This window comes from Microchirus variegatus, assembly GCF_963457635.1.
Source record: "Microchirus variegatus genome assembly, chromosome: 21".
NCBI classification, from domain to species: domain Eukaryota; kingdom Metazoa; phylum Chordata; class Actinopteri; order Pleuronectiformes; family Soleidae; genus Microchirus; species Microchirus variegatus.
The window spans coordinates 14616865-14640810 of record NC_139822.1 but is presented as its reverse complement, the minus strand read 5'-3'; the positions used below and the strand labels follow the sequence as shown (position 1 = coordinate 14640810).

Sequence of the window (23946 nt, the reverse complement as noted above, 5' to 3'; positions counted from 1 at the left end):
TCAACAACACATGAAGAAGATAACAGATCTGAGCACCTAAGGGTTAACTAAGAAGTATTTCTAGTGCCGACTAATGAGATTAGCAACGTTCATTCATTTCATTAACTAATTATATACACATAATAATGTATAATAATGATAATGAGTCATTGTGTTCTGGTAGCTGAATTACACCAGTTTCATCTCTTACTGTTGGGGTTCTTATAAGTTCATTTTTCCTACATTAAGCCACACAACATCCAATTAAAAGGTTATGTTCCAGCTTGAGATCCAAAACATCAATCTCTGAAGTTAAATTATGTTGTTTTTTTTTCCTTTCTTGAAGCCGCTGCCAATATGCAAAACTCAGAAACTTAAGTTACCCATGGAACTTTTTTTTTAGCGACAGAATATGAATTAAAACATTGTGTAAGTCTTGACATTGCCTCTCACAGATGTTCTGTTTAAGTTTCCTTGTCGCAACAATTGCACTTTTATTTTTTTTGTATTATTTATATTTCCATCTGAAAAGGAAACAGCGTTTGCAGTCAAGCAGTCTCTGTGCCCTCTGGTTTCACATTGAACCAGTGGGAATAATTTGAATATTACTCTTGGATTGACATGTTATTATAGTTATCAAGGACAGAGGAGTCTAGATTGGTGATACCTTCACATTTTTTTTTTGTAAAGAGACAAAGCCTTGAGTTTCTCATTTTATAGAAATGCACAAGAAACAAGAGTCCACACCCACCCGTATATCAATTTTTTTTTTTTTTTTACCATTGCAATGTCAGGCTTCTCAATCTCTGCCCCAGTCATATGATAAAAGCATTAATAATGGCCCTGATTTGCAATGTAGAAATACAATTTGATGAATACCTCTTTTGCTTTTATACAAAAACACCCACATTACATGACTTCAATCAAAGACCCCCGTGTTGATGCAGACTTCATGGCATTTACAACAATAACGCCAACCCAGTTTTGAACCTATTATAATCAGAGTTTTATTAAAGGAGGAAATGCTTCCATGCATTGAAATAATTGATCATATGTGAGTTTATTCTTCAATCTGGAGACGAATCCGCGTTTAAGAGACTGACGTAAGAGTGGAACATTGTCATTATCGCCATTGTCTCTCTGGCGTGGAATAAAACACGTTTTTTTTTTTTATAAAATGTTATTGTGTTAGTACACATTAGTACAATATTACTCCACTTCCACCACCAGCTATCTGTCACACACAAGTATCTGTTGACATGCTCCTTAACATGGATATTATGTTAGGGAGCCTTTTAGCAGACTCCAAATTATTCCGCTACGGTCCCTTTTCTGCGGTGGGTCAGGGTCTGTCTGAAGCCATTATTGGTAATGAATGTGGAGTCCTACTTTAAAAGGTTCAGGCATGTAAAGTCACCTAAAGCTGACTAATGGAATCCTGCTGACACTAAATGCCAGGGGCTTTTACCACATCCCAGAATAGGAGTTTTGGGGAAATTTACACCGCAGAAATAATGAACTATAAATGTAAACTTTGGGAGCGTCGCTGCCCACACAGTAGCTCCAAGTTATTAATAGATACTGAATGTTCAATGTGCTGTAAAATGATATATCCTGAGACTCATTTGTCAGTTTAGAGATGCATTTTTTTTTTGTATTTCTTTGAGCACAATCCTGAAAAGAAGCAGCTGTGAAATATGTGGCGGTGGAGTAAATATTACGAGTTTGTTGGCGGAGCAACACTTTGTGTCCTGGGAGATGTGCCTCTTCAGCGGGGTTCACAGGTCGCGCAGCAGCACGCCGAGTGGCCATTGTGCTTTGTCGTTTTCACAGGTGACTCACATCACTACACTCGAGCACGCGGGAGGCAGAGCACTCGGAGAATGCTTGCTGCATTCAAAATGCATGATTTCCAGCCTAGTGCAAACAAATCGCTTTAAAAGATCCGTTTAATCTATTTCGAGCTGTTATTATGAGCCGCGAGAGTTGTTCAGATAAAGAGACTGAAGCAGGGTTAACATCAGAGTGTTGGACAACTCTTCACGCACTTCTACCCAGCGTGAGAGCTGTCAACTTTTATTATTTGTTTTCACGATACGGCGTGCGTGTGATTTACAATGCGGGCCGCTAGAATAACGGTCAGGAGGTGAAACGCTGTGAGCCAAACTGCCGGGGGAAATTTGCAGCCAATGAGCAGCGTCGTTTAAAAAGAAATATCTCCGAAGAAAAACGTCAGTCATAGAAGTCGTCAATGTCATTGTTGTGTGTGTTGAAAGGTTGAGGACGTAAAGCTGCTTCAATCTCTGAGTTGCTGTCATCCGAATCCTCCCAGAGCGCTGAACAAATAAGGCACATGGGGGGGGGGGGGCAACAAAAGATTAAATGATTAATTCAGCTCCTTTTCGAAAACAGTGTCACATTTTTTTTATATATTATTTAGTTATACAACCTTTTGAAATAATTCAAGGAATTAAATTAAATTCATTTAAGCTAAACCGACCTTGAGTTTCAGTTGGCCGCTAAAGTCTTAGCTGTGCAGCTTTTGTGCAATCTCGCACATTGTCTTCTTTCATAGCAATAAAACGCATCCGTGAGTGATGTAATCACACATACACGTAAAAATCAGATTTCACAGTAGCACCCGAAAGTGTCACAACATGGACACTACAAACCCCCACCCCCCCCAATCACCGTATCTGTTCATGAATCACCCACAGCGCATCATCCTTGGACTTTTTGTTAAAAGTTTGATCACTTGCGCACACACACACACACACACACACACACACACACACACACACACACACACACACACACACACACACTTGCAAGAACGGATTATTATTAATCATTTACCGGAGGATTAGCTCGTGCTCACCAAAGTCATGAATCTATGCTTTCAAGATTTGGCTCCAAGGTTAGGGTTTTTCATGTACACATCTTCAAAAGGCATCGCTGTATTTACAGAACATTTTCATAAAACCGCCGGCACACTTAGGAAGTTCAAGTTTATAATAACTTCATATTTGTTAATGCATGAACCCTCTCTATGGTTCAGTGTAATTAACCTTTTTTTCATACAGTGTCTTAACACACATTTCAAATGCTGATTTCTTTCTTTTCTCACCTTTTGACTGCATGGCAGAATGAGCCTTTGAGTTAGTCTTTTCTCTCCTGGAAACACAGACAGTTATTAGACATGTGAAGTTATGATTTCCCTCCTGAAAAATACCTGCAAAAAAACATAACTAAAAGGTGATTATTTTACATAAATATAGAATAAGAAAACACACACACAGCAGTGGAAATACAGTAATTAAGAAATATTTCACCAGAACTAGTTTTTGTGATGTAAAGTGAATGAATGATCTTATAGAAGACAAAAGATAAGTCGTGCAACTATGACAAAAATTGACTTGTGACAAACCCAGTGAATGATAGCGGGAGGACTAGAGGGAACTTCCTTGACTTCTGTTCTAATTGTGCCAAAGGACTTCCACAAGGCCCTCTTTATTCTAAAACAGTCCAAAGACCAGGGTTGCCAGGTTCCCATAGCTCTGGTGATATCGCTATGTAAATGTGTGCCCTCTGAAAAGGCTTTGATCTATCTCAATGCATATGCAATCAGGCCTCCCGCTTCCCAATTTTAAAGGCCTCCTCTTTAATTTACATCATCACAGAGCCTATTCAAAAAAACACAAAAAAAAACCACAATATATCCTCATCATCTCCCAGGTTAGCATACACATCCATATGGCTTATTTGTTTGGTCCTTGTATATCAGAGATGAGCTGATGTTTTCCTTAGAAAGAAAGAAAGAAAGAAAAAAAGATGCACAGTTTTAAGCAGCACAAAAAAAAAGGCAACCATCGGGCGTGTTCCTCCATCTGCATCAATTCAGACCCATGACCTCTCTGATTGTCATCCTCTCAATCACTCTCATCTCCCCATCTCTCTCTCTCTCAGCTAAGTCTTGGCACATGTGACTGTACATTGAGGATAAGGACCAAATTACTCTGGCTGCGTTCCCGTTGCTATCTTGTAAACTATATATTGCTGCTTTGCACCACTCAAGACAGAATGAGCTGGAGGAGAAAAAACACAACGCCACCTCCCCTTCCTAACTGTGAGCAGATTGCTTCGTGCTATAGGCAACACGCCACTGAGCCACCATAAACATTAGAATATAACCTTTACAGTCGCATGCGGATACAAACTTCCTGCTAAATCCACACAGAGGCTGTGCAAGTGAAAAAATAACCCCGAAAGGTTTTGTTTGCCATCTGAGCAATGTTATAATCCAGTCCTGTGGAAAACATTTGAGTGATTCTGTGCAGCGTTATTAGAAAGAATCATGTACTTCTATTAGTTTTTGTGATTTTCATATCTCTACAGGCACACACTAAATGCTTTAATATACACTTGTCATGTACATTTTTAGTGTAATATATGTGAGTGGATATCATGGTGAGGAATGCATAAACATGAAGGGGGAACTAAGGATTACGATTACTGCTATCCACGTTCCGCTTTTTTGGAGAGACTGAAAACACTGAAGCGCAAACTAAACCGCAGGGAGAAGAGCATCCATTTACAACTGTTAGGCAGCAGATCTTCACCAGACTCTCCAGCCGCAAAAAATACAGCAATAATCTGATACGATTACTTCCTCTCCTTTGCCACAATAATAGCTGTTACGGGGAGTAAATTGGGCTTTTCTTTTCTCCAACTTCCCCCCGCAATGGGAATGGTCTATCAGCTGTTCCACTTCACTGAGGGACAGAGCTGATTTCAAGACAGGGCTATTATCATAGGCAGCCTAGTCTGGATCTGACCCCACCGATCTAATATTCTGTTTCCATAAACATTATGCCAGTTCATCTTCTGCTGAGTTTCCCTTAACTGAGGCAATAATCGGAATATGTAAGACTGGGGACAGACAGTGTTTTACAAGCTGCGGCAGACAGAGTTGAATGTAATGTGTAAAATGATGCAAATTATAGCTATTGTAACGTCTATTTCTCCCCCCCCCCCCGCCCCAAAATGCCTCGCTTGTTCTCATTCTATGGCCTTTTGCAATCGTTTCATATTGTTGTTTATCTCATGTATTGATTTCAAAGTGACCTTTTAAAACGGTCTGAATTTTAAACACGGCGCACTCCGCCGTCGTTTAATTTATTTGTTTAGTAAACGCGACGCCTCAATTTGCATATCTCAGACATTGTTATCAAATCGGGGTTTGTTGCGTTGTTTTCTAATGAAGTGGCGAACTAGGGAAACTAAATGTGAAAAGTATACATAATCACACGACTGTTTACCATAACTTACTACACTCTTAGAAATAAGGGTTCCAAAAGGGTTCCTCAACAAGGGCTGAGGTTCTTCGTGGAACCATTTGCTTCAGAAAAGGGTTTTTCAAGGGTTCTTGGTAACACTAATGGAACCATTTTGATCCAGAGAACCCTTTAAAACCCCTTTCCTGAATAAAGGGTTTTAAAGGGGTTCTTGGTGGAACCCTCCAGAAGGGTTCTCCTATGAGGACAATGAGAAGAACATTATATGGTCCTACTTAGCACTTTTATTTCTAAGAGCGTATGTACACACCGAACGATGTTGGTGTATTGTTTTGGAACAGAGAAAATGTTAAATCAGCAGACTCAAACACAACAACTCCTGCTTTGCTTGATCCTGGTTCTGTTTTACAAAGTGCTGCATCGTTAGAAAGATGAACTGTGCAGCTCAGACGGCACACCGTAGAAAAATACAGCGGCTGCAATCACAAAAAAACTCCACTGTGTTGTATAATAATGTCCCCAGTGTCGTATTGTAATAAACATCCAATAGCATGCAGAATAAAGACCCCCTCTTTAAGAACATAGCGTTCTACTACACTAATTAAAGAGGTTGGAGCGGCTGTGAGTGTAAGACAAGACTACGTTTTCTGGGAGTCACTGAAGACCGATTTCAATAGTACACATTGGGCGAATGTTAGGACTCTGAGAGGAAATAATGCTTACCAAGCATTAATACTGGCTTGCACACGCTGATAGCTGCAAAACTGCTTTTATTTACCTTGGCCTTTTTTAAGCTCCTGCCACCCACGTACAAATGCTAATAGCACAATGGCACTTTTGCACAGCGGTGCTTGTCTAAAGGTAAAGGGAGACCCATCACCTCATCATTCCCATCAACTCCTACTCCCATCCCAGCTATGACCCCGCAGAAACATTGTTTAGGCTCCGTTTAGATGTACTCTACTGGGCTTGAATGGTAGCAGGATATAGCCCTCAGAGGGGGCAAACAGTGAGAGGCAACTGTGAGTGCACTGTGAGTGGGTGCTGTCTAACATGTGAGTGCTCTCTGCTGGCATTGAGTAAGTACTGCAGCTCACGCTAAGCGGCGCCGGGCCAATGATTTCAAAACAGCACTGCTCTTTGGCTGACTGGTGGCAGTCTAGTGGAGACAGCCAGTGCAAGGTTGACTGAAGGACAGATCACTCATCTATTACTACGTGGTTTTTATCCATCGTAATTTACGTGAGGCGACGCACAAACATCAGAACATGTAAACATTATGGGGAGCAGGATATGATCGAGGTTCATTATAGAGTGGTAAAAAAAAAAAAAAAAAACCTATACCACCTATAGAAAATTGCTTTATTTCAATCCTTGATTTTTTTTTTTTTTTATTATTCATGCATTTCTTTTGCTACAAACAGCTTAGAGAAATTACACTTGTTATTTGAGCAACGTGATATGTGCATTGGTGTGTCTGAGTAATAGACTGTGCATCAAGCCTGAATTAAAGTAACACCATTAAAATGGCTATATATATACATATATATATATATATATATATATGTATATATATATAAGGCATAGAAATTAGATCTGATTCTTTTTGTTATAGTGCTTTTCTCTACTGCTTTCAGACAGCCAGTGCAGGACAGTGACCTCCACTGGTTGGAGCCTCTAAATGCTGCCTTCACTGTCTTGTTTTGACACTGGATTTCACATTACTCTCTTATTTGTTTTGAAGGAGCGGCTCGACTAATTCATGTCAATTAAAAGAAAGGATTTAAGAGGATATATTCTACAAAGAATATGATCACACAGTTGCAGATGCTGCTGCTTAGACTGAAGTATCATATTGCCAGATAAACTATTTACATGTGTTTTCCTTGACTCGCGAACGTCGTTCCTGCTTCTCTGTCTCCCTCTATCTCCCACTCTCTCTTTCCAAGTCCCCACCCCTCCACTTTTTTTTCTCCTCTCAGCTCATGTCTCCCTCACTCATCCATCCCTCCTCCCGATGAACAGTCAGAGATCCACAAACATCACCTCCCAATGAGAGAGAGGGAAAGGGAGAGAGAGAGCTTCTGATTTTGACACCGAGTGATTTGAGGTCGAATGCTTGAGCACATCCTGTTGTCCAAGGCAAAGCTGTAAACCACTAATTGTTGAGTCAAGGTTTTTGTCAAGCAGGCACTAGGCACAACAATCATTGCACCATTGGCTGACGGATTACGCTTTGTGTGTGTGTGTACGAGTGTGTGTGCACATGTGTTAAAAACATTTTTTCAGATCAAAAACCAGGGGGGGGGAGCGCGGGGATAAAAAAAAAAAAAAGGTATTAAAAAACTCAAAATAAAAATAAGAAAGGAGTGGCATCTGAAATGCCTACAGTAGAAAGAAGCACAATGACGCTTTGCACGAGAGAAAGCAGTGGCATGCACTCGCGTACAAAGGGGAACAAGTGGTCTTTACATGGAGTGCAGCTGCTTATTAAGACTCACTCCTTCGTGCATTATTCCTTTCATCCCCACTCAACCACAAAGTGATTTTACTTTGCCACTCACAAAGACAGCAAAAGATTTCTAATGAACAAATCCTTAATAAATGTTGCAGATCAGTCGCTTCACCCCCCCGAGACTTATAATACAATCAACAGAACATTCTATAAAAGTATCTGACTGAAAAACACTGTGTGGGGGAGAGCAAGGAAGAGAGTGGGGGAGAGGAGGGGGGGGGAAAAAAGTATATGAAAGACCTCAATTCTCTCGAAACACCATAATAGTGAAATGAGCACATATAAATGTGTTAAGAGTATCTCTTTGCATCTTGTATAGACTGCATGTATTTAATCTGTAAAGCTTATTAAGGCCCTAGTCATTGCTATGCAAAGCAGTACGCAGTGCTTTTCTCTCGCTTTTCAGCCGAGTGCAGTGTTTAGCCAATAGGACTGGCCCCCCGCCTCTCATTCTGCATTCATAACATGCAACATTTGCACAATGTATCTCTCAAAGGCCCTGAATAGAAGGCCTTAATACTCATGTAAACAACTGCAAACCAATTACTTAATGAATCAGGCCCACACATAATGAGGCGCCTCACAAAGGGCTATAAATGCATTTTTTGCACCAAAGCTTCTGCTTTAAACTACAATCCCTCTTGCTGTAGACTAGGCTTAACTGGCAAATCATAATTATTGTCTAAGACAACAGAGAAGAAGCCATTTTTGTATTTTGAGTCCACTTCCATCCTCCTTTTGAAGTCACTCATCAGCTCGCTGACAAAATAACGTGAATAATTAACAAGTTTGTTTTGTGTGCGTGTGTGTGTGTGGGGGGGGGGGGTTGGCAGAGTCAGAGTCAGGGAGAGAGAGAGAGAGAGAGTATGCTGCAGTGTTGTGCTTCTTCATTCAGGGTTTCCAGAACACTGATGGCAACAATAGAGCACAGGAAGAGTCTGTCGTAAGTGGGCTGCTTGAGGAAAGACAGTGGAAATCGACAATTGTCATACGACAGTGGAAACTAGCAGCTCTTGATGCTGCCAGATACAAAGCCCAGTGAGTGTCTGCCACGCTAAACTACCCATTTGTTCTATTTCACTATGCACACACACACACACACACACACACACACACACACGATCGTGTTTCGCCACAGATTTGTTTCTCCTCTGCAGATTCTTGTTTAATTACATGTGTTGCGGGTTTCCCATGCACATTAATGACATGGAGACAGACACCATCTGAGAGGTTCTGGGCCTAAAATTGGCTCATGTTTATTAAAGAGCGTGGACACTGGGACTGGCGGTGGCAGACATCAGCAGCTATGAGGACCACAATAGAGCCGGCCCATTAGGCCCTTCCCTAGGCTAATAGGCAAACTGGGAGTGCCTGCTTGCCAGGCCGGGGGGATACAGACTTCAGCCCTTGTGTCAGCATGGTGCCCAGTAATCACATGAAATCAGAGAAGATTATTCCTCATAACGTTTACCCAGCCATTACGACAGCCCAAATGGGTTTGCTGTGAAGAGGTGCTCTGAGGACCCGACAGGCAATTGGAGATTTGATGAAGTCGTGTTGATATTCAAATGTTACTGTGATGGTGTTAGCTTCCACTGAGCTATTTATCATTAGATGTTCTTTTCCCGACCCACTTATGGCTCTGATTTGAGCAGCCTAAATGTGTTTCAAGGGTGAAAAATCAAAGGACATTTGTCCTTGTCAACACTCGAGGCTGCTTCTTCCAAAACAGTTGTCCCCGGTTCTCTTCTTGACATGATCTGTTTGCATTCTGACAATAAGGCTGAAGTCTATGCAGATTACGACTCCAATTTATTTTTCGTGGTGGATGTTTTGCTTCTGATTTCAAAAACCTGGCTCGACCCAGCAAACAGTGAGTAAGTGAGGGCTTCAGAGGCCTTTTGTCTTTGTAAGGGAGTTAATGGGTGGCGCCCAATTGATCTTATGGAAATGAACAGGGAATTATTAGAGCTGCCATGCAAATGTACATCAACCACTCTGGTGTCTGGTGGCCCATTTCCTGTGGCCTGTTGAATAAAAACAATGTTCTTACCAGGGGTAAGGGTCTTGATGTGAGGAGTGTTTGGCCCTCCCCAGGTCCTCTTCATGGCCACGATTTATTCCTTAAAAGAGCAAACAATGACGGATGAAACCATTCCGTTCGCACATCTCATCACAAGCTAATTAGCTAATACATGCTTCTATAGAAAAGTGTGGTAAGGAATGCAGGAGATTGTTGAAGCATAATATTTTAGCTTTTTTTCTTCCCAAGATATTCAAATTCAACTGAAAACTTTCACAGTTCACACTGTGAGAACGTATGCCACAGTTGGCCAACGGTTCTGCTCCAATTGTTTGCTACTTGAGTCGACCACGTCTCTTACCTGAGACGCTATCCTCCTCCTCCTCGTCGTCCTCCTCCTCCTCTCCAGAGCTCTGCTGCCTTTTCTGCATGGCTGATTGTTTGAGTAACTGATATGCTTTTGTCTCTGTTCAAGGACACACACACACACACACACACACAGTCAAATATTTGCTTAAAAGCCAGGTTTCCAACTTTCAGAGGTTTCTGTGTGTGTTGAGACAACACGCTTCAGTAGCTGAGGCTTTTGGTCTCACCGGCGTACAGAGAGGGTGAAAACACGGCTCAATCAGCTAAGCTGTTGATTCAAGCCTACAGTATGGAGCTACAGTTTCCATGAGACAGCAATCAGCATCTCGCATTATCTCGGCATCCCCTCGCAGGAAAGGCAATGATTGATTTTCTGTTTTAAAAAACACTCATAATTACTTTCCAGCACTCTAAAGCAGGTATCATATTTGAGAGGGGCACTGAGACTGCACTGGCAAAAATCAACAGAGCAGAAGTAGATAATAAATGGGTTGTTGTCTCAATGATGTGTCTAAAACGCTAATAGATATTACTTTTAATAATTCTTCTGGAACTATATGCTATGTATAGTGCATGGCAATCGCTGAATCTCTAAAACACACACTATATAGGCAAAGCTTTCATATGTAATCTTAAAAAAAAAAAACACTTTGTCGACCCAGAATTCTGTCTTGGCAATTACTGACATTTTCTATCAAGTCATGGTATTTGATTGTGACACTGATGTTGCCCAGCACAGCAAAACCTTTTTCCTTGCACAATCTTTATTCTGCTTCTTTTTTTAACGCTGGTTATGTCTCTTTTGATTAAGTGGAAACTGGACTCTTTTACACTGGCTGTGCACCTTAGGGATGCAGACACCAAACACCCAGCAGGAAATCTGATAGACCAAGGGTAATATACGATTGCTTTGCATTTCAGAGGTTCAGCTGAGGGATGGGCATGCCAACTGCTTCCAGGATGCCTTCACATCTAGTATTTTTCAAGTCCAGCCTTGCCAGAGCATTGTTTAGAAGATAATGAGAAGCGACGACAGATCTTTTTGCGCTTCCCACCCTGACGTCCAGACAATTAAAGCGGGCCACATTATCAATTTTTGCCAGAATGCCTCAGACGACGGCCGAAAACGCGGCTAGTGTTTTCTTGCAGATAATTAGAGAGAACTAGCAGGGCTCTTCAGGTGGGACTTTGACCCTGGATTCACCTTGATCATCCTGCCTCAGCCACTGCTTAAAAGAGCCCATTATTCACTGCAGTGGGAAGAAAACAAAACACAATATAAGGACAGTGTGAATGCTGGGGCACCAGCGATGCCTTTTTACCTCTAATAGGAACACTTTCCACGGGGCTTTCGTCGTGGCTGTCCTCTTCAGCACTTTGTAGTTCTGTAAGAAAGGGACGCACATAGTGAGAAGCAGAGGAAGGGAGTCTTGGGATAGAAACGGGAATGGGGGTTCTTTCTTTAGCTCTGAATAGAAGGCTGCATGAAAAACTGGTCTGTGAGAGATTCATAAAAAAAAAAAGCTCTATGGTAAAATCGATTTTCGTTCATAAATGACAAGTTTTACTTCTCTGTGGAGGTGGTGCACAAAAAAATAGCAGTATTCATAATGCTTTTAATGGCCTTGTTCCATATAACTGCAAAACTGAAACTCAATGTGGAATGTTTGCAAGGAATCTATTGACAAATGTAATCAAACTAAACCATTTTCAGTGTAATATTATGCAACTATAAGCATTCAAACACTGCAGAATACCTGGAATTTTTTTTTTTCAATTTATATCCAGTTACCTTGAATCTGTTGCCTTTGCACTGGCCTGGCAGGCTTCAAATCACTGTCAGCTATGACAGGCGAAGAATCACACGGAGACGAAGAAGACGAATCTCTCTCGTCCTCAGCTGAGGGACACTCCTCACTGGACCGGGACAGAAGTGTCCTCAACAGCAATTTGGCCTGCGAGCAGCACAAATTAAAACCACATTCTTAATTGTTGCCATTTTCTGAAGGAAGTGTCAAATTGAACTTCCCCCCCGATTAGGCCAGTCATTTACTTGGCCACGGCTGCTCACTCAGAGGTGCAGCCGTAGAGCGTGTTTAAACGCCAAGAGAAAATAACTTCAAATTCTCTCACTCGTTTAACTAAAAAAAGATAATTTTCGCACACTTTCACTCCCGCTCTCTCTCTCTCTCAATCACACTTTTTTTTTTGCTCCCTCTCTTCTCATCCATGAGATTAGAGGAGCACCTAAAGAATGCAATCACCCTGGCGTTAATGTGCAACACGTTCCAGATATCTCCCCCCTCTTGGCTGAAAGGATTGAGACAAACTGCTCTCTTCCTCCCTCTCCAGCTCATTTTCATCTCAGGGGAGATGAGGATAGACAATTAAGAGGAGCTGTTCCGGGAGATGAGGAGCAAGGAGATGCCACACACCGATTTCCTTTCTCTCCTAGTTTCCCTCCCCCATATCAAATCCTGCAATCATCATCTCTCTTTTGTGATCAAAGGCTGCCTCTAAGCCTCAGATGGACATTTGCAACTTTTTAATGAGCACTAATATGGAGCGGATGATCAGGAGGATTTTGACAATAACCAACTTTAAGTACTTTGTAAATTGTTATCAGTAGGTCGTAGTGAAGAGTGACAATGTACACGCTTTCATTTTCTGAAAGGGGAAGAGATGCAAACACATATGCCAACCCGAGCTTGCCACTGGTATTTGATGCCGCTGCACTGTAACAAAAAAAAAACTGTCTTGATCCTTGTTCCAGATAACCGTCTTTGTTCTTTTTTTTTCTAGATTTAGTCAAATGTACTGAGAGTTGAGGGCTCTCGCAGACCCACTGCATTTTAAATATCAATGAATGCAACTGTTAGCACTTGAATATTCAAAGGGCCTCTTTGAGTGTGTGCATGCGAGCTGCATGCTCCCATTTTGTCCAAGTAGCCGGGGCTGCAAGACGTGAATGGAAATTTCTGTTTTCTCTTGTGTGCGGAGAGTAAGCTGCTGTGTGAGAGGACTGAGAGGAGAGAGAGAAATGCAGCAAGAGACGGTGAACTGGAGGCAGGGGGGAAAGAAATAGATGGAGTGGGAGAAAGAGAGAGGTAAAGGGAGAGAAATTTCAATCAGGGTTTTCCTGATGCACTTGGACACAATGATGTAGATGGTAGCACCTCTCCTCCTTTTGTCAGTTCATATTTTCAAGAGGCCCTACAGTCTTCCTCTTTGCTTCTCTCATTGCGTCAGGGACACTGGAACAAGATCTTGAAGCCACAAGAACCCCCAAAAGATGGGTCCAAAAAAATTAATAACATAAAACGCTGCATGTATACATGATTCATTCCTGCACAGATGCCTCACACATCTCTTGACATTATATTTAGGTTATGAGTTTTAACATTTACATGTAGTCTTTCTTTAATTGTTTACTGAAACATAATCTGCACACGGTCAATGAGTGGAAAATATAAAACTGTCCTTTCCATTGTGTCCCACAGTCATCCATTTGGACCCAGGTGATGGCTACACTTTTGACTAATAACAAATTAAATGCAAGTGTTTCTCCGATGAATTCTCCACATGGGATGAAAGACGCCAAGCAGAGGCTGTGATTTGCGATTAGCACATGGGTCAGGATCTCCCTTCTGTGTGGGTCAACGTGTGGAGCGATCTGATGGTGGTTTCAAACACCCGGCACAAAGAGGACATTCAGTACCAACTACAGCGCCAAGAAACAACAAAAGAAAGAAAAACACTCGCCTTTTTGGAAATGAGGGGGGAAAAAAAAGAAAACATGTTTCTGCTGTAGTCATCACTGTGTCTTAATGTCTGCTTGTTTTAGGACAAGGTGCTTGTCTATGCAAGTGTGTGACCTTCTCTTTGTGTGTGTGTGTGTTTGTGTGGAGAGGCAGTAGTATGTGCCTCCAACGCTACCTGGTGGCTGTAAGAGGCATGGCGCTCCAGCAGCAGTGGCGTGAACAGCTGGACCAAATGCTCAGTGTTGAGGACACGGTGCTCCTTGAGCAGAAGGGCGTGCTTGAACCAGCGATCCCACAGCCGAGCGGCATCAGGAGGGAGGCTGGTGCTGTGGTAAGGGGGTGGGGGTGGGGTTTGGTGGGAGAGAAAACGGGAGGCTTTCTTATCGCATACACACTAGGACGTGTGAAGATTAGTCATTATCAAACCTCCTTGCAGTGACATTGTTTCACATTAACAACAAAGCTTCGATTATGTAACCAAATTAAAGTAAAAATATATTGCATTATGCTTTATCAAGTGTAAAAAGACTGGATTCTGTGCTTGAGAACACTGAACAGTAGCTCTTTAATGAATTCCAGCTAACACTGAATAAAGAGGGGACTGCAATAGACAGAAATCTTTTATTTGAAAACTGGATAAAAGGTCAAAAAGCCAATAGGCATCCCCACAGGAAAGAGACGGACACTGCGAGATGTGTTTCTTAGGACTGAGTATATTGCAGGAAAAGGTCTCATTGAAATCAATAGGGTAGTGAAGCAGATCATGGATTTGGCTCAGAGTACAACTACTCATTATCCAAAGGACTGGAAGTCACAGATAGGGCATTTTAATTTACTCATGACATTCACCCATGCAGTGTTACTAAACGAGGTGCCACCAAAGATAACCTTTACAGTCGTGGACAAGGGAAACTGTATCGAATGCGCAGCGTGCAATATCTCAGCGGCTGTTGAACTGCATGGCCCCCTTCCCCCCACTGTCTGGTCATAAAAAAAATGCACAGGCAGCTCTTCACTCTTTGTCTGAAAAGTGGAACTCACCGATACTGTATATCTGCTCACTTTCTTTATGAAAAGGACGAGACGGGCATATTGAACCGTGTGGCTTTCAGATTAGTGGTATTTGTGCTCTGCATTATCCAGTATCTATGTATAAATTAATTGCATTGGGGGGAAAAAATAGCATTTCTACAAAACAACACGTGCTATATTACAGAAAACAAACACATTGTTTATTATTGAATTAAATAGATATGTGTTTATTATTCAAAGGGAATGAGAATTAACATCATTATACAGAATAGTGCAACACATACGAACAACACAGTCACAGAAAACAGGAGCCTTACCTTATTTCAGTAGGATCAGAGCTGGACTGGTGAGAACTCACTAGATCCCGTGGCAGCAGGCATCCCTTTGCCGTGCTCCATGACAACCTCTGCAGCTCATGAAGGACGACGGCTCCACATGCTCCGAGGTCCTCGTCGTTCAAGTCCGCACCACCGTTACAAAGGCTGCCGAATTTATAGAGAGCAGTCAGTGTTTGCCACGGACTCCTAGGCTCAGCCAACAGGTCAGGAGGTACATGCGAGTACACTCAGCACCTGCAAGCATAATCATACACACCAGTGACCGTACACATATCATTTCACAGCAGGACCAAACATTATAAAAACGGTCATGACACAAGACGAGTCACTATCTTTACTGCTCAATAGGTTGTTGACTCCATCTGTGGAGAAAAATTATACACCGTGTTTAAACAGCATAAGACAGTATGTTCCCTTTGCGGGACATTTATCCACACTTTACAATACAAAGTCCAATTATGGTAAATTAATCAAGCTATGAAAAATAAAAAAGGATTATGAAAAATAAGCCTAGTCTCATGAAACAAATTCTCCATCCTAAACCTCCCCCGACTCCCAATAACAATTCAGAAGGGGTGGTTACTACCAAACAACAAACCCATGTGTTTGAAAACCCCCTCAAAAATAAAGACGTGTGCATGTTGGTGATGACACTCTAAAGTGAGAGCCCTTAGCAGAAGGATAACATGTTTTTTTCCCTCATCTGCACAAACTGCTCCACGGTCATTAAATAAATATACACACCATGTCAGTGTTGACAGCGAGAGATAAGATTGCAAAGTCTGAAGAAAGTGTACCCGATAAGTCTATTGAGTTGTCTTCCATCAACTGAAGAATCCCCATACAAAGTGGTCCGTTCACCGTGGAGCCGTCCTTCGATGGCGTCGAGCAGATTAAACAGTCCTTCCTGGGAGAGTCTAAAGAAAAACACATTACCCATTATGTGCGGAAAAAGGCAATAAAAATGGAGGTCATGTGATCGATAGACCTGTCATTTGTTAAACGCTGGCGATACATTTTGTCCAGGCAATTTCCTTCCTGACGCACTCAAGGACAGCAGGAGGAATCTGATCGTTAAAAAAATGGTGTGCCCTCTGTGCGGGAATTTGGCTATTGAAAACTGTTGAAGATGTCACATGTAATGAATGCCATTCAAAACTACAGCTGGCAGAACAGCTGGAGTATATCCTTTATTTAACGACGAGGAAATTAAATGGCAAAACTATTCATGTAAAAGCAAAACCACACATTTTTTTAACCACAATTTTAAAAAAGTCACTTTAATGTGGTCCCGTGTGAGGCTCCAAAATGAGACCTAAAGGTGTATTGCATGTGGATATTGGGAATCCATCTATTCCATGGGCATTAAGCTCTGGGTGGCCCTCTTTGAATTTCTCCCAGAAGCCTCAAGCCGTTAGATCTTGAGCCCCCCCGCCATAAAAGGGGGCCAAAGAGAATTTATGACAATCTGTAATGGGCTTCTGGGTTAGGGGTCAGCAAACAATTGCGCCCTCTTTTTTGCAGGTTGTTTCCTGGTAACATCGTGATTAAGCTAGCAGCTTGAATTATATCCATGACATTCTGTAGTGTGCCATTCGTCGGTGCTAAGTCCTCTTCAGCGTGGTTGAAGTAGCATAGGCAAAAGCTGTCCTTTTTTTTTTTTTTTTTTCTTTTCCCTTATCACCAGTATGGGCCTTGAAATAGTCATCTTTCTCTTTCCACTTTATTTGTCAATGCTCTTCAAAAAAGAGACCTTTAGAGAGGGAGAAAGTGAATTAGTTGTGTTTTCCTGCAAACCTCTCTCTCTCTCAGTGTATTGTTGCCAGCTTTCATGTCAAGGTCTCCAACCTCACTTTAGATGCTGCCGTTGTCCACATGTCAACATCATCAGGAGTATATTGTTAGCCAGGAGGGAAAGGTCAGCCTCTCTGCAGCGATATTGCTCTGCAGTGTACAGTACTGACTCCAGGGTGATTTACCACACGGAATGGCTTCAGAGTTGAGCGACTGGTGTCAGGGGAATCTTGCCGCGCTGGCGAAGACGGCAAATTTAACACACAAAGGAATGGGGAAAAATAGCAATAACCGCACACTGAGCGCAGGTATTTTAAGACGAGCGTTGCTTTTTAACAAACGAGCTTTAATTGTACAACATGCCGTGCCTAATCGAGAAGATCCAAAGTGCGGTTCAGGGACGGTATATTCGAGAGCAGAGCACAGCAAGGCCATTATGATGCTCCTCGAAAAAAAAAGAAACCTGAAGGATATTTCAGTCGTATACTGTCGCTCACCCCAACCATGCTGGAGGAGAAATATAATGGGATAATCTAATGAACTGCCCAGGCTTGTTTTTCCTAACTGCGAGCTGAATGTAGGTAGCGAAATAAACTCTAACCTTAAGAGAAAGAGGAAAAAGGCAGAGAAAGAGAGGGAGAGAATATAAACTGGATGTTCTTGCAACTTTTAAATCAAAGCCTCTGGTTCTCTTCACGTATACAGAATCGCTCTATGTTCAGAATGAGAGCCGTTGCCCCCATTGTCGCCTCCCCGGTTCCAGGCGAACTACAGTTCGCCTTGAGGTCATAACATAAATAGTATAGACAATCATGTAATCATCCACAAACAAAAGTACTTCGCTCTCAAAAAAAATCCCTCATACCTGCTTTTGATACACAGAGAACAGTAACAAAAGGACATTTGTATTATTACAGAAAATTACAGTACATGCCGTGTTGAATAACGAGGGACAGTTGGGTACTAATCTAGAAAATGGACAAAATTGGAAACAAGCATTTTAAATGTAACCCAGGGACTGAAACCCCTAAGAATACGGAAAAAAACAAAATACAATTAAGTTCTCCTCCTACTTTTTAAAAATCCATGGTCATGAAATACAGTATATTGCACCAGGGAACAGCAAAGGCTCTGGGAACAAACATTCACGTGGAATGTTCTGTAGCTCTAACCCCCATCCAAAATGATCCTTCAACTCAGAGGCCATCATCACGCTAAGGATTTGTGGCTGTAAGTGCTGTCCACATGCCCACCCTCCAGAACACTCTATGGTGCCACAAATTTCCTCCTTCACTGGGGACTTCCTGAGGTCTCTCAAGCAGAAAATTGCTCTGTTACAGCATTATCTTGGATTATGGCAATATTGTTGGTGACAGGTCCTGAGCTCTCCCTATAAGATGCATCACTGCCACCGCCGCCACACAGCTGCTGCTGAGCTACAGATAGCACAGTGGCATGGACCGTGACCCACAATCCTCGCTGTCAGCTTCAGATGTGATGGTGGTAAAAAAAAGGCGATGTGCGGTGTTTTTCGCTCGCTCCTATCATTAACACAGCCACTGTGGTTCAGCACGGCCATGCAGAACTTTCTCACCGCTCTTAGCTGGCTTAGGTTTGTCTTGGGAAAAAAATACTGACAGCATGTTTGACATTTTGACAAGACTATCTGGCATGACACAATCAAAATGTTTCTACATCCTTAGTCACCTTGAACATTCCAAACAACAACAAAAAAAACATACAATATACATACTATACCTTTGCAAGGCCACTGCTGATGATGTGTTCTTGGACCCATCAGAATGGAGGGATGGATCTGGACTGTGCTGGCTGTGATCAGGACTCTCTGCAGAAGTGGCATTTCTCTCAGATTCCACATCTTCTAGTAGATCGTCTTCCAGCTCCGATTGTGTCAGAGAAATAGACAGGTCACTATCACTGCTCTCTGACAACTGCACGTCAGAACTTGGCGTGCTGACACTTTCACGGCTGCCTGAATTTCAACAGAGAGCAAAGTATCACACGGCTTATTTTTCCGTGTTCAAAAGGACAAAAACGTAAAGTGTTTTCCACTGTAAAGAGGCGATGCCAACGTTATATCACAAGATAAAATGTAAGAAATAACAGTTCAAACCTGGTTTATGCGGCGCTTCTTTTTCAAAAGTGGTTTCAGGCATCACCAGGGTGAGACCTCCATCTGCAGTTTCCATTATGGGTGACTGATGAGTGATATCTGGGATGTTGGTGTTCTCTGCAGGGGAATCCTTAGCCCCAGTTAGGCCTCTGCCACTGGGAGACTGATTCTTCTGCTCAGGTCCCGTCAAGGTCGCCAGAGGTGACTGTTCCTGTTCATCATCACTTCCAAAAGGCACACTGACAGATGCGCATGTCAAGGCACAAACGGATGGGAGCACCTCCATCGTTCTTTCATGTTTGTCACTCAAATTACAGGCGTCTGGGGAATCGTTTGAGTCTGAAATGTCATCTGATAAATGTGCTCGGTTGCCGGCAGCATCCTCACTGCTAACTCTAAAGTTCTTCAAAAGGCCACTTGGTGAACGTTCGCCAGAGTGCAAGCTGCGATAGGGTGAATGATGCCGTGCTTGGTGCGAGTGTACACTTGTGGTGCCAGCTTCAGCACCAGATGCTATGGAGGTCTGGTGGTTCATAAAATGTATTGTTGGTGGTTGTGTGAAATTCTTAGCCGGATGAGAGAGAGAGGTGTCCCAGTGCTTTCTATGCACAACTTTGATCTGTAAATGTGAAGTGTGAAAAAAGGAATCTATTACTCATTTCATTCATTTTGGCAACTAACATTTTCATTACAGCACGAAAACTATTTCTAAACGAAAATAACATTCTTAAATTTTTTTCTCAAAATCCTTGCTTCTGTTGAACAAGCCTATTTTGAAAGAAATTCAACTCCGACACATTAAGTATGCACTTTACAGATCTGAATAAGTGTATTTTAGATGAGCCATGGTCTTTTCAATTCTTTTCACAACCTCTTTCAGAAGAATGTCTAAGGATCAATGTTTTAACTTTTAATCTTATTAGAAATCCTTCAGACAAGTTTTGATTCATGTCTGCAATGTCACCAAGGGGTGGGTGGGGAAGGGGCAAAAAAAAAAAAAAGCTTTCCTCCAAACATAATAACAAAACGCATGGCTTCTGTTTCTTTTCTGATAAGCGTCTTAAATACCAAACAGTTAGCTGCTTAATAACATTCACTGTAAACCATGCAGCCTGCCCAGCAGATCCACAAAGTAGGTAAAAAAAAAAAAAGAGGAAAAGTTAATTTCTTGGCTGAGTGATTCCATCGGTAGCTGCAGGGCAAAGTAGAAAGTGTTTCACTAAAGTAGCAATTGATTCTTCTATCAATCTGCGGCACGCATGTGCTCTTCCAAGGAATGTATTAAATATGAAAATCATATCCCGTTATCATCTGTCTCCAGCTTTCAGCCCGGTAAGCTTCCCTTAATGAATGCTGCAGCCTGAGGGACATGCACACTGCAAGCCAATGGCTTGTATGCATAATGGAGTGACGGTACCATTTTGCTCATTACAATATCGACAGGCTGGTGGGGGGGATGTGGGGATGGGGGGGTTGCACACAGTTACAAGTGACTGCTCTAGACAGCATGCTCCAAGTTATTATGAGATGTCTTAGACATTTCATCTGAAAGAGCTTTAACTGCTTTAAGTGAAGGGAGAAAATAGCTACGGTTTTGAACTGCATCGCTTGTACAGATGCACCGGCAAGGATTAGACACCTGCGCTATTACAGATACACAGTATAAATATAGACTCCTCTACAGACTTACCAGCATAATGTCCACCTTCTTTTGTTATCCTAAAGCTGAAAACACTGCTTGATAGTACTAAGATTCGCTTAAACCTTGTAAACATTTGAAAAGAGAAGGATCCAACCAAAACAAAAAAAAAACAAATACCACTTTTCAGCTATACAAACACACACACGACTAATTACAATGACATTACTACTTAAACAAATAAGTCCTGTATTGCTATGACAAACTGTGTTGCACATATTACAGTACCTTGTCTGCCTCAACCTCTTTATCCATTTTCTTTCTTTCCTCCATATGTTTAGAAATCTTTCTGAAAAAGTCAGCCTGTGACAAATGTAAGAATAAATGTTAAGGATAGAAAGATCACCTGCTGTATATACTAATGAAGGTTATAATATTAATATTACACTAATATTGTGGTGGGTAAACCGCCACTGCATGCAACACAGTGGAGTTTACATGGACAGTGTCGCAGAATATTATCTGTATGTGGTATAAAAGCACAGGGTTTGACAGCGAAAGTGACACTGTCAAGCATCAGTCAATCACAGCGGGTTTCCCCAAGTGGGTGTCCCTTGTTAAGATGACTGCGGACATTTTAGGGGCAGTCATTTTATCTGACAGGCCAGACTCACTGCTTTAATCCCAGCTCCAATTAAAAAAAACCAATGGCCTGATTAAGGCCACTTGGATTATCTTAAATGTGCCAAAACTAACAGCAGTCTATAGGAGCACATCTTCCATGAATGCCTACAAAATGTCTACATTTAAAATATTGCAAAACTAATTCAAATAGATATAAGACTGCATGCACCTCAGCAGAATTGTCAGTTTTCATCGCACCGACAACATCAGAGTTGACATTAAAATAAAACACAGAGAACTTTCATAATGAAAGAAAGGGCAATGGGACAATTGCAATAACAACAAACATGGAGGATTCATAGAGCATCAAGAGGAAATAAACCAACTGCTTGAGGGGAGAGAATGACTAAACCTCTGGAGCACTTCAGAGTCTCTATATTGAGCAATTAACTCAGCCAGTCATAATTAGCCAATTTTGTTAATTTGATATTAAGCTGTCAAGCACTGTTGTTGTGTTTAAAGTGATAATCTGACCGGCTCATTGTTGTTTTTTTTCCCTCGTTCATTTGCACGTTGTGATAAATTGGGCAAATTGAGTGTTTACTGTTGTCACATCGAGCAACAGCAAGCAAATAGTTCTAAATCACAACAAAGCGTTTGAGCAAATAGTATGTGTGAATGGGCATGTGTAGTAAATACATGTTTTTCTTGTGGGGAAAAGAAATATTTGTAGGTGTGTACCGGTTGTGTCATTATATACGGGATTCAAAATACAAGTGAGGATTATTTAATTTAAATAAATAAAAAATATTCAAAGGTGTTTGTAAAAACCTGGATAAACCACAGTAAATCTTTAGCATGTTAGACAGATTTAATTGTGTGTATGTACCTTTTGTTGTTGCAGACTACCATGGTCAGAGTGATATTCCTTCATGCTATTTTCTATGCACTCCACATCTCTCAGAAGCTCAAGGTTTCTCATTTTCGCTTGTGCTTCCCTGTTGGAGATTTCCTTGAGATAACTGCGCAGTTTGGAACACTTTATCTGTAAGCTGAAGGCAGTGGAGAACTATTATTCAGAAAGAAATATTATCTAAGAGCTTAGTCAAAAACATAAGAACTTGACTTTTCACAAGAAAAGGTTAAGCACAATATGTTTCAAATTTAAAACAAATCCTCAGCTCTTATATTCACGTACGCTTTGCTGTTTTGATTTGGGATATTAACACTTATGAATGATTTATGATGAAAACAGGGCACTGTGCTTGTGACACACCTTACCACAACAATGATATTTTTGTCAGACAAAATATTTCACACTAACACAAATAGCCAATAATAAATTGCAAAATAAAATTATAAGTATTCATTATGCATGCTTACAACAATATACTGTATCATGCTTAAATATATAATCTAATTCACTACAAAAGCTTGTATTTATTTTACAATAAACCACTACTTAATGTGAAAGTTAAATGATAATGAATCCATGAATACAAAGAAAACAGAATATATTTTAAGGTAACTTACATCCTTTTATCAGATCTCGAGTAAGCAAACAAGTCCCTCTCCAACTCCAGTCTCCGTTTCTCTCTGCACACACATACACACACATACTGTAGCATCTCCATAGTTTACATGGCTGTGTGATGGTGTAATTACAGATTATTAGCACTATTAGCGTATCCATTAACTTATTAACTGGCTGTAATGCCTATGCGATATAAAAAAAAACACATCCCAGCTTCAATGAGACCTAACGTTAGCTTTTAACCATGTACATGCATGAACCAGAGTAATGTTGCCGTTATTAGCGTATGGTAGCATACGAGGTAAACAGGCTAGTGAACAAGCTAGTTATACGCTGCCCGGGCATTACCCGTTAGCTAGGAAGCTAGTAGCATGTCGCTGTTGTAACAAGCCGCAGCGGGAAGCTAAACGGCGGCACAGGTTTCAACCCGAGCCCGCGGTCTCAACCGGGCCGTGTTCACGTTAACATAAAAGCACAGAGAGCTCACCTTTGTCGCAGGCTTTGCTGAATCGACGTTATCTTTTCATAGTAATTGTCCTCGCTGCAAGCCATGGTTGCTACTTACGGCCGTTTTGGCACTGCTGCTAAGCCAAGAAGAAGAAGGAGGAGGAGGAGGGGGGAGAGGCGGAGGCTGCGTTCCTGGTGTTTACATCTGTTTCCATGGACATGGCTACCCAGAATCCCCTGCTGATAAACATGGAGAGCACGCGGAGCGTTCACTGGCTTGACGTTTGTGCAATTTCACGTGACACTAAAATGAGGTTGATTTCAACAAACAAAGAATAATCTCACTGTCACAAAAGTCATCTTCACTGTTTGGTAAGTGATTCTGTAATATTTTCCCAACAAACCCTAATCCATGTCAACGTATTATAAAGTATGTCCAAATAAAGTTGACTTGTGAATGTCT

At 41.5% G+C, this 23946-nt stretch overlaps 1 protein-coding gene across 1 annotated transcript; it reads right to left on the bottom strand.

Annotated features, from left to right (window-relative positions):
- Positions 1–975: 975 nt before the first annotated feature.
- Positions 976–23626, bottom strand: kiz (kizuna centrosomal protein). The gene is made up of 15 exons (XM_083907654.1): positions 23524–23626; positions 23036–23098; positions 22392–22554; positions 21167–21241; positions 19240–19858; positions 18864–19098; positions 16109–16228; positions 15291–15455; positions 14117–14267; positions 11973–12135; positions 11503–11565; positions 10173–10277; positions 9842–9911; positions 3107–3153; positions 976–2315 (listed from the first exon to the last, which is right to left on the bottom strand). Exons 1-15 carry the CDS (start codon positions 23586–23588, stop codon positions 2212–2214), a joined length of 2208 nt encoding a protein of 735 aa, XP_083763780.1. The 5' UTR covers positions 23589–23626; the 3' UTR covers positions 976–2211.
- Between the last annotated feature and the right edge of the window lie 320 nt (positions 23627–23946).

Coding starts and splice junctions, on each gene's coding strand:
- kiz (XM_083907654.1), bottom strand. CDS start 23,588: ATGGCTTGCAGCGAGGACAATTACTATGAAAAGATAACGTCGATTCAG. Junction 14,268..15,290: donor TCTGATCCTACTGAAATAAG/GTAAGGCTCCTG, acceptor CCCTTACCACAG/CACCAGCCTCCCTCCTGATG. Junction 10,278..11,502: donor GGAAAGTGTTCCTATTAGAG/GTAAAAAGGCAT, acceptor GTCCTTGAACAG/AGACAAAAGCATATCAGTTA.